The 16121-nt window shown below is 52.8% G+C and overlaps 1 protein-coding gene across 12 annotated transcripts in view; it reads right to left on the bottom strand.

The window, feature by feature from the left end:
* Window positions 1-8774, bottom strand: part of FGD2 (FYVE, RhoGEF and PH domain containing 2) — a 26262-nt gene extending 17488 nt beyond the window's left edge. For 5 of the 12 annotated variants that reach the window (XR_014809973.1, XM_003128369.7, XM_084967898.1 and 2 more), the window contains exons 1-4: window positions 8532-8774; window positions 4561-4792; window positions 2193-2273; window positions 1077-1225 (exon numbers count right to left, since the gene is read on the bottom strand). Coding sequence is in view for 2 of the 12 variants with exons in the window: in XM_003128369.7 (XP_003128417.2) it covers window positions 1077-1225; window positions 2193-2273; window positions 4561-4792; window positions 8532-8599 (530 nt within the window). In the remaining 10 variants the exon portion in view is untranslated. The remainder of the gene's footprint in view (window positions 1-1076; window positions 1226-2192; window positions 2274-4560; window positions 4793-8531) is intronic. The other 7 variants (XM_084967893.1, XM_084967900.1, XM_084967897.1 and 4 more) reach the window with 3 other exon arrangements.
* Window positions 8775-16121: the final 7347 nt, after the last annotated feature.

The raw sequence follows: 16121 nt of genomic DNA, 5'->3' as shown, positions 1-16121 counted from the left end.
CCAAGGGTTGCCTTTTCAAAATAAAATTTATTGCAAAAAATTTTAAGCAATCATACAGCAAAAAGAATATAATAATGAACCCCTATATATCCATCACGGGATTTAACAATTACTAACATTCTTCTTTGCCAAAGAATTTTTTTTTTGTCTTTTGGCCATTTCTAGGGCCACTCCCTCGGCTTATGGAGGTTCCCAGGCTAGGGATCTAATCAGAGCCGTAGCCACCAGCCTACGCCAGAGCCACAGCAACACGGGATCCAAGCAGCGTCTGCGACCTACACCACAGCTCACGACAACGCTGGATCCTTAACCCACTGAGCAAGGCCAGGGATTGAACCTGCAACCTCATGGTTCCTAGTCGGATTCGTTAACCACTGGGCCACAACAGGAACTCCTGTTTTCGTCTTTTTTTAGAGCTGTACCCATGGCATTATGGACGTTCCTAGGCTAGGGGTTGAATTGGAGCTGTAGCCTCTGGCCTATGCCACAGCCATAGCAATGTGGGATCTGAGCAGTATCTGCGACCTATACCACAGCTCACGGGCAATGCCAGATTCTTAACCCAATGAGCAAGGCCAGGGATAGAACCTGCGTCCTCATGGATGCTAGTCAGATTCGTTTCCGCTGAACCACAGCGGAAACTCCTGCCAAAGAATTTTAAAGGACATCCCATTTCTTTGACAAGATACTAATTTCACCACTAGATACATTAGTGGTCATCACTGAAAATAGAGAGGGTTTCTCGAATAGCCATGATACCATCATCACACAGTGGACTGATCTGAAGTTAACAGGAGTAAACCCCAAGGCAGGACATGGTGGAAGCCCTCAGTGCTGCTTATCTCTACTGCCTCCTAAGTCACTCAGCCTAGTGAGGACCTGATCTGCCTGCTTCTCCAGGACACACACATACACACAAGGCCTCGTCCAAGCCCCTTGTTGTGCAGCCAGACCAAGCCCAGAGGAGGAGAGTCTAGCCCCACAGTGAGGGCAGGGCCCTAATAGGCCAAGCCTAGTGCCCTGGGGGCTGCACCCCAATCAGGCCAGGCAGCCTCTGGGGCTCCTGCTGGACTTACCAGTCATCCAGCCTCCGCTGCAGCTCTGGGAGGAAGAACTGCGCATGGAACTGGTAGATGGAGGAGATGTTGGAGAAGATGAGCCTGACCACATCCTCAGGGAAGGCCTTGCTGCTGCGGGCCTCCTTCAGCAGCTCCTGGAAGAACACCTACAGCCGCCGCTGGGTCACTGGGCTTGCAGCAGGGAGGGAGCTCCCCCACCCCTAATACCAGCCCAGGGGGAGACAAGCACAGTCCCGGGGGCTTTGGGACCCCTCTCCAGCTTGCTGAATGCCTCCACCTCCTTAATCTCCCATCACCCTCAAAACAACTCTAGGAAGAGACAGGCAGGGAAGATTGTATTCTGGCCACTTTACAGATGGACAAACCAAGGCCTGGAGACATAGGGACTTGTCCAAAGGCTGGCTACTGAGGAACATCAGAAATGGGCCCATTTTGTATCTGTCAAGGTCTTGGACTTCACCAGACTCAAGAACCCACTGCTGATGCTCAGTGACTTAACCCCCTCACCTTAAGCTTCCTTAATAACGTGTGAAGGGCTACTGAGTTCCCGTCGTGGCTCAGCAGAAATGAATCTGACTAGGATACAGGAGGACTCAGATTCACTCCTGGCCTCGCTCAGTGAGTTAAGGATCCACGTTGCCATGAGCTGTGGTGTAGGTCGCAGACACAGCTCAGATCTGGCGTTGCTGTGGCTGTGGTGTAGGCCCGCAGCTACAGTTATGATTCAACTCCCAGCCTGGAAACCTCCATATGGCACAGGTACAGCCCTGAAAAGCAAAAAAAAAAAAAAAAAAAAAAAAAAGTGTGAAGGACTAACAATGGTGAGGATGTTGGCTGCTGGGATGATAGAGGAGGATGCTGTGTGGGGCCCGGGAAGAATGCCTGCCATGTACCCTCCTACGTGACTCCAGCCCAGGCGCCGGGAATGGAATCAGGAGTGATGCTAATAAGCCAAGTCCCAAACTCTAGCCAATGAGGTTAAAGGACTAAAGCTTCCTAGAGACAAATTCTGAGCTCCTAACTCTCTCCCTGCAGCTGGGTCAGAAGGGGGAGCGGGGGCGGGGTGAGGACACCCAGGTGCTGGGGCTCAGGAGAGGTGTCCTGGCCACTGGCCTGGTCTAGCAGGTGGAGGCGGGCCACATAGGCCTGCTCAGTCTCCAGCAGCTCCTGGACAATTCTCTTCTCCTCAGGCTCCTGCAGGGGAGTTGCGGGGAGAAAGAAGGAGAGGGTCACTTTGGTCTCCTTTGATGGGAGCAGTCTCCAAAGATGCCCCGTGAAACGTATGTCCTGGGCTTCACGCCCTCCTGCCATGCACCTGGGCTGGTGCTGGAATGGGTTTGACTGAGACAACGGGGCAGAGTGAGGCTGTGCCAGTTCTGGCCTAAGACTTAAGAGGGCTGGATGCAGTTCCTGTTGTGGCTCAGCGGTAACAAACCCAAACTAGTATCCATGAAGATGTGGGTTCGATCCCTGGCCTCGCTCAGTGGGTTAAGGATCCAGCGTTGCCATGAGCCGTGGTGTAGGTCACAGACTTGGTTCCGTTCTGGCATGGCTGTGTCTGTGGTGAGGGCCGGCAGCTGAGGCTCCAATTCAGTCCCTAGCCTGGGAACTTCCATATGCTTCAAGTGTGGCACTAAAAACCAAAAAAGAAAAAAAAAAGGACTGGAAGCTTCCACTGATGCTCTTGGGAGCCATGAACTACCACATCTGGAGGTCTGGCTTCCCTGAAGGAGAGGCCACACGGGGAGGAAAGGCCCTGGGACTATGTAGAGAGAGCGAGCCAGGGCCCAGCCATGCCTGCATCCCACCTGCCCAGTCACCAGCCCTGATAGAGGAACTATCTTGGGCTTTTCCACCCCAGCCAACATCTGACTGTAGCCACCTGAGAGACCCCAGTTATAGACTGAATCGTGGTCCCAAATTAATACGTTGAAGCCCTAACCTCCAATGCGACTATATTTGGAGATAGGGCCTTTAAAGTTAGGGTTAACTTTAGATAGGGTCTAATCCATGACGGCTGGTGTCCTTATAAGAAGAGGAAAGTATCCCAGGCGAGCAGGTGTACAGAGAAAAGGTTATGTGAAGACACGGTGAGCAGGTGGCCTTCTACAAGCCAGGAAGGGAGCCTTGCCAGAAACCACCCCCGCCACTCAGTCTTGGACTTCCAGTTTCTAGAGCTGTGAGAAAATGCACTTCTGTTGTTTAAGTCACCTAGTCTGTGGTGCTTTGTTATGGCAGCCAGAGCCAACTAAGACAAACTTCAAGCGAGACCCACAGAAAAACCACCCAATAGCATTCCAGTCGACCCCCAAACTGTCAGAAATAATAAACTTTTGGCCACTACATTGTGAGGTCGTTTTTTTTCTTTTCTTTTCAGGGTCGCACTAGTGGCATATGGATGTTCCCAGGCTAGGGGTTGAATTGGAGCTGTAGCTGCTGGCCTCCGTCACAGCCACAGCAGCACCGGATCCTTAACCCACTGAGTGAGGACAGGGATCAAACCTGCGTCCTCATGGATAGTTGTGGGTTCTTAACCCACTGAGCTACAATGGGAACTCCCATTGCAGGGTAGTTTATTATGTAGCAATTGATAACCAGTATACACAGTAGGTACTGTTATGATCACCATCCCCATTTTATAAATGAGGAGACAAGCACAAAGGGGTTAAAGCAAACTTGCCCAAAGTCACACAGAAAGCAGAGGAGCTGGGACACGAACCCTGGTATTCTGGCTCCAGAACGCATAACCTTAAAGTTCACAGACAGGAAAACTAAAACCCAGAGAAGGGAGGCAACCTGCCCAGGGTCTGTCTAAGGGCAGGAGTTGGCTGCAACCTCTGTTTCAGGTTGGAGCTGTTGCCTTCTTCAGTGGGTAAAGTTGGGCCACCACTGGTCACATCAGGTTGCAGGCTGTGTGGCCTTGGACAAGTTTCCTAAACTGTCAGACTTACTATTTCCTTTTCTTTCTTTCCTCCCTCCCTTCCTTCTTTTTTTTTTTTTTTTGTCTTTTTAGGGCCACAGCTGCAGCAAATGGGAATTCCTGGGTTAGGGGCTGAATCAGAGCTAAAGCTGCCAGACTACGTCACAGCCACTGCAACACCAGATCCAAGCATGTCTGCAACCTACACCACAGCTTTCGGCAACGCCAGACCCTTAACCCACTGAGCGAGGTCAGGGACTGAATCTGCACAGTAATGGTTACTAGTCAGGTTCTTAACCTGCTGAGCCACAACGGGAGGGAACTCCAGAGTTTCAATGTCTTTGCCTAAAAGGCTCCTCCTACAGTGAGGGGTATGGGAAATGCCAGCAGTGGGGAGCATAGTAGACGCTTAATCAAAAGGTGGGGGGTGAACCTAGTTTTCAGGTGATCTCTGGTCACATAAGAGCACCACCCGGGGGAGTGCTGGCTCTGGCAGGGAGAGGATGTGTGGTGAATGGAGGCACCTCCCAACTCCCCGCTTCTACCCCAGCCCTCTGGCACCTGAGTCCCTGGGCTGGGGCAGGTCCCAGGCTGGCAAGATTTTCTCCAGGCCCCACTGGACAGCTTGTTCTTCAGGGAGTTCAGGTACCTCCTGCTGACTGTCCTGGGCTCAGACTCCAGGGCCTCCCCCACGGTGGGCCTCTCCCACGATTCTGCAGGAGAGGGAGGCCTGCACCCAGGGCGGTGATGCTGGGCCTCCTGCCTGTGTACTCTGGGTGCTGCTCCTGAGGTCCTGAGGAGAAGAGAGCAGACCTGAGAGTTTCCGGTCTGTACAGCAGGGAGGAGACTAGCACCTCCCCAGGAGGGGGGATTTGGGGGCAAATCATGCAAATCCCTGCCCGGTTTGCAGGCAGAGTCTACTGAGACTGCTGCTTCCTTCCCCAATACCTTTTTTGGGGGGAACTCAAGTCTTCAAAATGAGTCAGCGGAGGCTGTGTTTGTTCTCTGGGGAACTGCACACTTCCCTGTTCAAAATGCAGCCAGGAACCCTTTCTTCAGCACATAGGAGGGGTTTTTTGTTTTTTGTGTTTTTGTTTTTGTTTTTGTTTTTGCTTTTTTAGGGCCGCACTCGCAGCATATGTAAATTTCCAGGCAAGGGGTCCAATCAGAGCTATGGCTGCTGTCCTACACCACAGCCACAGCAATGCCAAATCCTTAACCCACTGAGGGAGGCCAAGGATTGAACTTGCGTACTCATGGATACTAGTCAGGTTTGTTACCGCTAAGCCACACCAGGAACTTCTGCACATAGCAGATTTTAAGTCCCCCTCCCAGATCCCTGCATCTGTGGACCTCACTTCTGTTCTTAGTCTCTGTAGCAGGAAAGCCCCTAGAACCTTAGTAACCGATGCATCACGGGAAGGTGGGAGCTATGGAACACTGTAAAGGGAGGGCAGAGCTGATAAAGCTGGAGCTTTTCAGTGGGAGCTATGCCCTCCATATCTCTAGTGGTGGGAAAAGCCAGCCCGGGATGAGCTTCCTATTCCCCCAGGGGTGGGCTTTCACAGTGTAGTTTTGTTACACCACCTACTGGTCTGCAGCCCAGTTAAAAAATTTTTTTTTCTAGGCCATACCTGTAGCATATGGAGGTTCTCAGGCCAGGGGTTGAATCAGAACTGCATCTGTGACCTACATCACAGCTTGCGGCAATGCAGGACCTTTAACTCACTGAGCGGGGCCAGGAATTGAACCCACATCCTCATGGATACAAGTCGGGTTCATTATCGCTGAGCCACAAAGGGAACTCCTGCAGGCCAGTTAAATTCTTTAGATAACAGAGGCCACTGTCACTGAATTTATCCAACATCTTGGGCTGTACCTCTTTCCCTTTGGTGTGGAAAAGTTTGAAATGACAGCACAAAGACTGGGCACCTTTCTGAAAGCTGGCTAGGAAGTGGAGGACCAGAAAAGTACAAAACCTTCAAAGCTGTGTGAGGAAGTTTTTCATTACCCCATTTTGCAGTTAGGTACAGAGAGGATAAGTAACTGGCAGCAAGGGGGTGGCAGAGGTGAGGTTCAGATCCTGCAGACTGGCTCTTGAGCCTGTACCCTAAACTGCCCCTCCCCATGTGAGCCAAGGAGAAACAGGTGCAGAGAGTCAATGTGACCTGCCCCACAACAACACACAGGTTGATGGCAGAGAGAGGATTGGGACCCAGTCTGCCATGGATCCCCTTTGGCCTTTCCACCCCCTCTGATGCCCCAATGCCAGTTTTCTCAGTCCACGGATCTTTGCTCATGGAATTAGCTGATTCTCAAGCTTTCTGTTCTACATTTGGTTTCAGCTTCTGCATTTTTCTCCAAGTGCCCCAGGCCAGCTTCTGTTTCCTCTTCACCCCTCAGTTTCAGATCAGCTAAGGTGCTCACAAGACCTATGGTGATCAGCTAAGACCTCACAAGAAAGCCTAGGCCAAGGCAGCTGGCATGAGGGCATCTCACACGGTGAGGGGTGACTCTCACCCTCCTGACAAGGCCTCCTCTGGCCCCATTCTGCTCTGAGGGCTGCTTCCTCCTGCTGGTGGTGTTGTCTAGGCAGAGCACATGGGCTTAGGGTCTCCCCACTGGGCATGGCTAGCATGCTGGGGGTATGGTACCATCTCCCACACCTGGGGCGGGGGTGATCCGGGAAGGTGGCACCTAGAGCTGTCCTTGGTGCTGAACAGAAACCTGCCTGGCAAGGGCCCCTAAGAAAGGCAGGTCAGGAGTTCCCGTCGTGGCGCAGTGGTTAACGAATCTGACTAGGAACCCTGAGTTGCAGGTTCAATCCCTGGCCTTGCTCAGTGAGTTAAAGATCCAGCATTGCCGTGAGCTGTGGTGTAGGTTGCAGACGCAGCTTGGATCCCGCGTTGCTGTGGCTCTGGTGTAGGCCGGCGGCTGTAGCTCCGATTAGACCCCTAGCCTGGGAACCTCCATATGCCGTGGGAGTGGCTCTAGAAAAGCAGAAAGACAAAAAAAGAAAAAAAAGAAAAAAAAAAAAAAAAGAAAGGCAGGTCACCTACTCGGGAAGCTGAACTTCCCTTCTAGGTCCACATCTATGCCACCTCCACCATGAAGCCCACAGGAGACTTTGTCTGCTCTGAGTGTCCTCAGAGCATCTAGGCCCCTCGCAGGCTATCTATTGTCCATGACCTGGCATCACGGTCATTCATGAGCTTGGCATCAGAGATAGAAATCCTTTGGGCAAAGACCATTCTTTGGGTTCCTGCATCCAATGCGGTTCCCATTTGACGCCGTGCGGTGCCACCCCTACCCTCTCAGGACTGAGGTGCTCTCCCCCTGGCTGCTGGTGGAACGATGGCTGAAGGGTGACTGACTGGGTCCCTTGCTGGGAAGAGCCCTCCCTGGAAGAGAGCACCCTCATCTAAAGTCAAGTCTACGACCAACGACAAGTCATGTGGGGGTACAAGGACCTAGCCCTTTGCCTCAACTGGAACAGCCTGAGGTGCACCCCAGCTCCAGAAGTCTCTGGGACAGGCTGTGGCCTCTGTGGCAGTTCAACTTCTCCCTGTGCCCCATGCTGCCTCCCTCGTCCCCTCAGGTGTTATCCCCAAACCCTCTCCAGCAAATCTCCACCCAGAGTCTCCATTTCCAGAGAATACTACCTATGAGAGTCACAGTCCCTAACACAGTCCTGGGCTCGAGAAAAGCCTGCAGAGTGGATTCATGTCACACACAGACACACAATGACCTCCACACACCTGGTCCAGCCTTTCCCCTTCAAATGGAAGCCGCTGCACTGCTCCCTGCCAATGAACTTAAAGCACTTAAGGCCTCTCCACCTCTCTGCACCTCCTCTTTCACATCTGTAAGATGGGGCTGGAGGTGGAACCTACCCCCAGTAGGCTGTTAGATGATTAAATGAAATAAGTAGCAAACACATTGAGAACAGTGCTCCAGAGGTAGACTGATCAGACATTCTGGTTTGCCCAAGACAGTCTCAGTCTTTCTCCTACTGTCCCTTCCTTCCCACCAAAAAAATTTGACAGCATCCATTTTCAGTTTCAATTGTGTCCCAGTTTGAATGATAAATGGCATGGTTATCCTACGCATAAGGAGTAAGGGCTTCATAAGTATTAGCTATTATTTCTGCTGGAGGGACAATGGGTGGAGTTCTGCACCCCAAACATGGCCTTTGGTCCACCCACGCTCACTCGTAATTACACAAAACATCTGGGCCCTGCTCAATACATCAAAACCCACACACTCACCTGCCCAGTTCCCGGTGGCCCAACAGCACTCTCCCATGTCCTGAGGAACCCATGACTGAGGGACATGGGCACTGCCCAGACAGGAGGAGGTGACCAGGACAGGGCCCAGAGAGAGAACTGCTCCCTGTGAGGCCCAGGGTGGCCCCGGCCCTGCTCCTGAGCCTGACGACTGGGGGGCCTGCACTGCCCAAGGGGTGGGCAGAGGAGCCGGAGGGAGACTGCCAGTTGGGCGTGGTGACCCTTCCCACCTCCACTACCCCGTACCTGCTGTTCTCAAACACAGTCACCAGACTGGACACAGATGCCAGCTTCTCCTTACTTGCCCCCTCCATCCTGCAGGGCTCCAGGGAGGCCCTCAGTGGTGCCTGAAGCAGGGAGGGGAGTCTCCAACCAGCACACTCAGCCACCCCACCTGCAGTCACAGATGGGCTAAGGCATCCTGGAGTCCCTCCCCAGGGCTCAGCAGGCCTGCTCCCTGCTCCTCAGTGAGCAAAGAGGAAGTGGTCCCAGAGCCACAGCCCTGAAGGGGAAAGGCCTGTGCTCCCCGAAGAGGGAGGAGCCTGCTTGGGCCCCACCCCTCCCCCATGGGGCTGACTTTCATTCCTATAGACTCCCAGTTCCAGAAGCCCTCCCAAGAGGGCAATAGGGCCTACAGGTAGATTCTGGAATGGGGCTCTTGGCCTGGGATGCTCCTCACTGGTCAACCACATTTTCTCCCCTGCAAAGTCCAGTGGATTTTATTTGGTCCTTTCTCCACAACTTATTTTCTGCATCTGACTCTGCTAACGGCTATAAGAAAACACCTTTTAAAAAAAAAACCCTTTTTTGGAGTTCCCGTGGTGGCTCAGTGGTTTACGAATCTGACTAGGAACCATGAGGTTGCCGGTTCCATCCCTGGCCTTGCTCAGTGGGTTAAGGATCTGGTGTTGCCGTGAGCAGTGATATAGGTCGCAGATGCGGCTTGGATCCTGCGTTGCTGTGGCTCTGGCGTAGGCCAGCCGCTATAGCTCTGATGAGACCCCTAGCCTGGGAACCTCCATATGCCGTGAGAGTGGCCCTTAAAAAGGCAAAAAGACAAAACAAAAAAAATAAATAAATTTTTTTGAAAATCACAAACCTATTAGGGGCTTGCGGGGAGGAGTACAGCAGGGTTCCCCCCTCCCCACTGGAATTCCCTCATTTTAATGGCTGCTTTTTCCACCTTCTTGCCCCAGGGGAGGGCAGGTTCCTCCCTGAAACTCTGATGATAATAATAGCTGCCACCCTCTCTTTTTAGTGCTTTACAAATATTTTCTCATTTAATTTCACAACAGCCTTATGAGGTGGGCCCTATTACCATCCCCATTCTATCGATGAAAAAAAAAACAGTATCAGAGAGGTTAAGTAACTTGCCCAAAGTCACCCAGTAAGAACACAAAAAGAGGAGCTCCCTGGTGGCTCACTGATCCAGCATTGTCACTACTGCAGCTGTTGCTGCTGTGGCAAAGGTTCCTGGCACACAGGGTGATCTCTGCCTGACAACTCCTTTACCACGTGGCCTCCCAGCGCTTCCAGAACAAGGGCCACTGATTCTGTCCCCCTTGTTCAAGGCCCACAGGCCCTTCAGGGCTCTCTCACTGGGTTCTGGTCTCGCTTGCCCTGAGCCAGGGCCTCTGTGGAGACTGGCCTTTGTCCTGGCGGGTAGGGACTGAGCCTCAGTCATCCTGGTACCCTAAGCGCCTAGCAGAGCTGCACACTCCAGTGCCCATGAAACACTGGGCCTCACAGGCCCACATCCTCACTGTCTTAGAGCTTCACCCGAGTCATTTCCTCTAGCAGATGCCTGGCTTCTCTCCTCAACCTTAAATCTCACTAATCTGCCTTGCTTTTTGTTTTCACTTTTTGTTATGGACAATTTAGGACACAGGCAAAATAGACAGAATAATATAACGTACCCCCATGAACCAGACCCAACAACCATCAACTCAGGGTCAGCCCTGCTCTGGCTACAGACACATTCACTCCCTCTGCCCATACCATTTTGAAACAAATCAGATGAATTCATCCACAAATATTTCAGTGTGTATCTTAAAAATAAGGAAATAGGGGCGTTCCCGTCGTGGCGCAGTGGTTAACGAATCCGACTAGGAACCATGAGGTTGCGGGTTCGGTCCCTGCCCTTGCTCAGTGGGTTAACGATCCGGCGTTGCCGTGAGCTGTGGTGTAGGTCGCAGACGCGGCTCGGATCCTGCGTTGCTGTGGCTCTGGCGTAGGCCGGTGGCTGCAGCTCCAATTCAACCCCTAGCCTGGGAACCTCCATATGCCGCGGGAGCGGCCCAAGAAATAGCAACAACAAAAAAGACAAAAAAAAAAAAAAAAAAAAAAAAAAAAAAAAAATAAGGAAATATATATATTCAGTACAATACGTACAATGGCAATATTATTCTATACATGGATGCACACATATACACTTTTATATATGTTATATACATTTATGTATGTACATGAAACACTTTTACCATCATCATACTCCAAGAGATATAATTAAATAAGGCAGTTTCCTTGGGGCGCAGTAGGTTAAGGATCTGGGGTTGTCACTGCTGTGATTCAGGTCACTGTTATGACGCAGGTTCAATCGACTACGTGTCAGCCATGTGGTAGAGGTTATGGATTAAACACTGTCCCCTGTCCTTTAGCTCATAGTCTAATGAGGAAGATGGCCTGTTAACCACTAAAGTACAATGTGGGAAATGCTTTGAACAGGGGAGCTGTGAATACCCAAAGGAGGGGCACTGAAGTCTGCAGAGAGCAGAGGGTGCTATCTAGGAAGACTTCCTAGCAGAGGCAGCCAGAAGGATGAAGGACGAGTTAAATCCCCAGGTTGACAAGGTAAGAAAAGGCATTCAAAGCAGAAGGAAGCAATGTGGGCTTGAGGACAAGGGTGAGACCAGGAATAAGAGTAGGGGGTCCAGCACACTGGGGTGTCCAGGGGCTTGGGAATGGCAAGACATGGGCTGAGGGGGCCCCTGATTGGCTTTGTCTGCTGAGCTGAGAGGCTTTTGCATGAAGGGAAGTGGGTACAGAATTTTCTTTATGTAATGGAGGCTCTGATTCAATGGTCGGTCGTGAACACTCCCTCTGAGTGGGGTGTCTCTGTTTCCAGGTTCTTGGGGTCCTTGGCATGGATAAGCCGCATGCTTCCTCTTCTCTGCTTTCAAGCCTTAAGGAGGATGGAAGAGCTCAGTTTCCTGCAGCCCAGACCGGGTGCGGGGTGGGGGGGTGGGGTGGGCGGGGGGGGGGGGGGCGGGGAGATGAAGCGAGGGAGGGAGGGAAGGAGCTGCAAGGCTGAGCAGTCACATGGTAGGCAGGCAGGCTGGCGGGCAAGAAAGCTCTGCCCTAGGATGCAAAGCAGGCTTTGTGTGCAGACTAGGGGCCCCCAAAGGGCCTCTTGCTGGTGCCCTGGGACATTAGAGGGCATCTGGGGGCTGCCAGGTAGGAGTATGAGCATTTGGGTCCTGGTTGTGAGAGAGAATGTATGTGTGTAACCTCCAGGGGTTTGTGAGGTCGTGGCCTTCCAGGGGATAGTGAGGACTCCTCAGAGGAGCCTTTATCCCCAGCGAGCCAAGGCCCAGAGAGGACAGGCTGGCATGTTCCCAGGGACCCCTTGCCCCTAACCTGGCCCCCAGCCTCAGCCAAACACAGCAGCTGCCGAAAGCTTGATGGCCTGTGACAGAGGCCTGTGAGTGAGGGATGACAGTGGCTGAGGGAGATGCAGGCAGCCAGCTGAAACCCGCTCCTGGGCTGGTGCAGCCCTTGCCACTCCTCCTCGCACAGCCTCCCCTTCCCCCTCAGGCTGCTGCCCCCCTACTAGGCTTGGGGAGGCCCTGGCTGGGCTGTCTGGATAGTCACATGATGGGCAGAGGCCACACCACTGGTGCCAGTGGGAAGGGTGGGCCCTCCTTGCCAGCTTGGAGGAGGAGGACTGAAAAAAGCTAGCCTCCTTTGGTCCCCTCCTCCAGAGAGCCGGAATTTCCCACTGATGGTCCCACCCTTTGCCGAGGCCTCTTATCTTCCTATCTTCCTGATGCTGCCCCCAGGCTGTCAGTGGGCCTTGGTGCCAGGCTCACAGCCAGTCTGGTTCCTGAGTCCACCTGCCCATGGAGTGTCTGTGTGTCCTGCCCCTCTGAGCTCTGGGTGCTCCTAACCAGTGCTGTCAGTCTGCAATACCGACTATTCAGAGCCGATGAGCAGCTCATTAGGAAGGCAGGGAGGCAAAATCAACCTCCCTCCACCTGAGCCAGGGAGGGTGCCGGGGCCTGAAAGGCAAGCCGGCAAGCGTGTCAGTCCTGACGTGGGTGGCCAGGGGATGTCAGCCAGGAACATAAATGGCTCTTTCTTCTTCGGGCATGTGAAAGATCTGGTTTCAAAGCTGGCATTCTCGGGCATTGGGCAAGGCTTGTGCCAGGCCCTGGCCCCACCCCGCTATTCAAGAAGCCCTCAAGGTCACCAGAGGCCTCAGGTGGGGCCCAGGGAGGAGTCTTGGGAAAGTGGCAGTGAGGAGGGAAGGCAGAGTGAAACAGCAACAGGGCTGGTCTCATAGGGAATGTGCTCGAGGCTGAGACAGGCCCCCTACCCCTGGGAGGGGGGCCAGGAAGGGGCAGAAGGAGGGATCATGTTGCTGGGGGAGGAGACACACCCTTGCAGGGGCCTGGCCGGGTCTGGGCAGGGAGGCGCCAGATGGGAGTTAGTAAGGCAAGGCCAGAGCCCAGGAACACTGCCAGGCGGCGCTTTCTGTGGCGCCCAGCGGGTGGGCACTGGGCCAGCAGGTGGGGCCTCCCATCCAGGTCAGGCTCTCTTTATCTCCAAACAGCTGTGGCCTTTTCTTGAGGCCTGCTGGGTCCTCCAAGGCCACTCGTGGAGAAACAGGAGCAGCTTGGAGAGAATGGACAGGTTTCCCAGTGGAGAAAGAACAAACTGTTCCCTCACAGCCAGCTGCCCTGCTCACCCAGTGACCTCCCTCCATGACCACTTCCCAGCCTGCGCTACCTCGGCCCATCCTCCCACACCAGGAGGAGTTATTTTCGGCCTGAGACTCACCATTAATGCCCTTCTCTGGCACAAAGCTCCTTTTTTCCTTTCTTTCTTTGTTTTTGGCCATGCCCAGGGCATGTGGAGTTCGAGGGCCAGGGATGGAACCGGGGCCACAGCAGCAACCTGAGATGCTGCAGTGAAAATGCCAGATCCTTAACCCACTGTGCCGCAAGGCAACTCCACTAAGCTCCTCTTTAACATATTTCTGGGAGAGTTGTTACAGAATCAACCGCTAAAATCCATTTCTCCCATCAAAGAACTGCATGATTCCTTCTTTCCTTCCACTAAAATTCTCTCTTCCTTCTTTCCTTTCAACAAAAAGGCCCAGTGCTAGGAACTTGGGACATGCGACCAATGACCCTCTTAAATCTGGCCAGAGGCCTTAGTCCTGGCAAGACCCTGAGGGGATAGGACCTTTACTTATGGGTCTCTGGGTCCCCAGAAGTTAGCACAGTGTCTGCCACACAGTAGGCCCTCCACAAATCTTTCCCAAATTGGGGGCAGGACACTCTGAGCAAATAGGAAGGGGCTGTGGGAGAGTATTGGCTTGTCCTTCCTCCATCTTCTGTCTTCTACCTTGACCAGGTGCCAGCAAGCACCCCACCCATGTCCTGCCTCCTCCCCTAGGCTCTGGCCCCTCAGGGTTTACACAGACATGCACCCTATGGTTTCCCACCCATCTCTGGACTCAGTGCCCAGGGTGAGTGAGCCACTCCTCTCTCCCATCACAGTCCCAGTCCCCTACAGGGCAGGTCAAAAAGAATGCGGGCAGGAAGTTCCCCTTGTGGCTCAGTGGTTAACGAATCCGACTAGGAACCACAAGGTTGAGGGTTCAATCTCTGGCCTCACTCAGTGGGTTAAGGATCCAGCGTTGCCATGAGCTGTGGTGTAGGTCACAGACACAACTCGGATCCCGTGTTGCTGTGGCTGTGGCGTAGGCCAGCGGCTACAGCTCTGATTAGACCCCTAGCCTGGGAACCTCCATATGCTTCAGTGTGGCCCTAAAAAAAGAAAGAGAAAAAAAAAAGCCACTTTCCTCTGGTCTGCATTAGGGATATATCTAGTATATGTCCCATTGGGTGTCATAGCCTAGTCCAGAGCCGATGACCTACATGGCCCACCTCCCTGACCTCATTTCTACCCCTCTCCCTCCCCTCCCTCTGCTCTGGGCACTTGACCCCCTCTCTGCCTTCCCCCATGCCAGACAAACTCCCACCTCAGGGCCTTTGCACAGGCCATTCCTCCTATCGAGAACTCCCTTCTGCCATGTACTTGCATGGCTCGACTCCTCAGAATCTTTGCTTCAGAGTTCCTCAGCAAAGGTCATGGCTCAGTGGTTAACGAACCTGACTAGCATTCATGAGGATGCAGGTTAGATCTCTGACCTCGCTCAGTGGGTTGGGGATCTGGCATTACCATGAGCTGTGGTGTAGACAGCAGATGCAACTTGGATCCCGCATTGCTATGGCTGTGGTGTAAGCTGGTGGCTGTAGCTCCAGTTCGACCCCTCGCCTGGGAACCTCTATATGCCACAGGCACGGCCCTAAAATGACAAAAGAAAAAAAAATAATTTTTGCTTCTGTGTCATCTTCTTACCAAGGCCTTTCGACCCCTCGAAACATACCCCCTCAACTGCAACACCACAACAGATGCCTGGTTCCCCTCCACCTTCTCCTGCTTCATTTTTCTCAGGTATTGATTTCTGATTTACTGATTTCTCTATCATGTTTATTGTCTGTCTCCCCAACCAGAACGCCAGCTCTATGAAGGCAGGCATTTTTGTCTGTTTTGCTTACTGCTCTACCCTCAGCTTCTGCAACAATGCTTGGCACATGCAGGTGCTCAGAAAATACGGGTTGAAGGCCTTAAAGGACTTTTTTTTTTTTTTTTTTTGTCTTTTGTCTTTTGTCTTTTTTTGTTGTTGTTGTTGTTGCTATTTCTTGGGCCGCTCCCACGGCATATGGAGGTTCCCAGGCCAGGGGTTGAATCGGAGCTGTAGCCACCGGCCTACATCAGAGCCACAGCAACACGGGATCCGAGCCGCGTCTGCAACCTACACCACAGCTCACGGCAACGCCGGATCGTTAACCCACTGAGCAAGGGCAGGGACCGAACCCGCAACCTCATGGTTCCTAGTCGGATTCGTTAACCACTGCGCCACGACAGGAACTCCCTTAAAGGACATTTTTTACTTTCTGTCTTTCCGAACTCTCCCAGGACATTCAGCTTTGCTGTTCCCTGCTGGAACCCAGGCTCTAGTCTTCAGGACAAGATGCAGCCTTGGAGTTCTCATCATGGCTCAGCCATAACAAACCTGACTAGTATCTGTGAGGACATGGGTTTGATTCCTGGCCAAGCTCAGTGGGTTAAGGATCTGGCGTTGCCGTGAGCTGTGGTGTAGGTTGCAGACACGGCTCGGATCCCAAGTTGCTGTGGCTGTGGTGTAGGCTGGTGGCTGCAGCTCTGATTTGACCCCTAGCCTGGGAACCTCCATATGCTGTGGGTACGGCCCTAAAAAGACAAAGAAAAAAAGATTGAGAGAGAGAGAGAGGAAGGAAAGAAGGTAGGAAGGAAGGAAGGAAGGAAGGAAGGAAGGAAGGAAGGAAGGAAGGAAGGAAGAAAAGTAAAGGATGCAGCCTCTACCCGGTTCCCAGCAGTGGTGGGGGTGAGCAGGCCATACCTCCCTTACTGCCCTGCCCCTTCTTAGAGGCAGGAAGGTGAACCACAACCTGGGGAGGAAAGAGAACTTAAGCTGGATGAAAAAGCACAGTAAATGTTCCCTTC

Source organism: Sus scrofa, chromosome 7 (assembly GCF_054392235.1).
Source record: "Sus scrofa isolate SSC_HxYL_T2T_F1_AM1 chromosome 7, Sscrofa_HxYL_maternal_Yorkshire_Landrace_v2.0, whole genome shotgun sequence".
NCBI lineage: Eukaryota > Metazoa > Chordata > Mammalia > Artiodactyla > Suidae > Sus > Sus scrofa.
The sequence above is the reverse complement of the archived record's forward strand: the minus strand, read 5'-3'. Positions and strand labels throughout refer to the sequence as shown.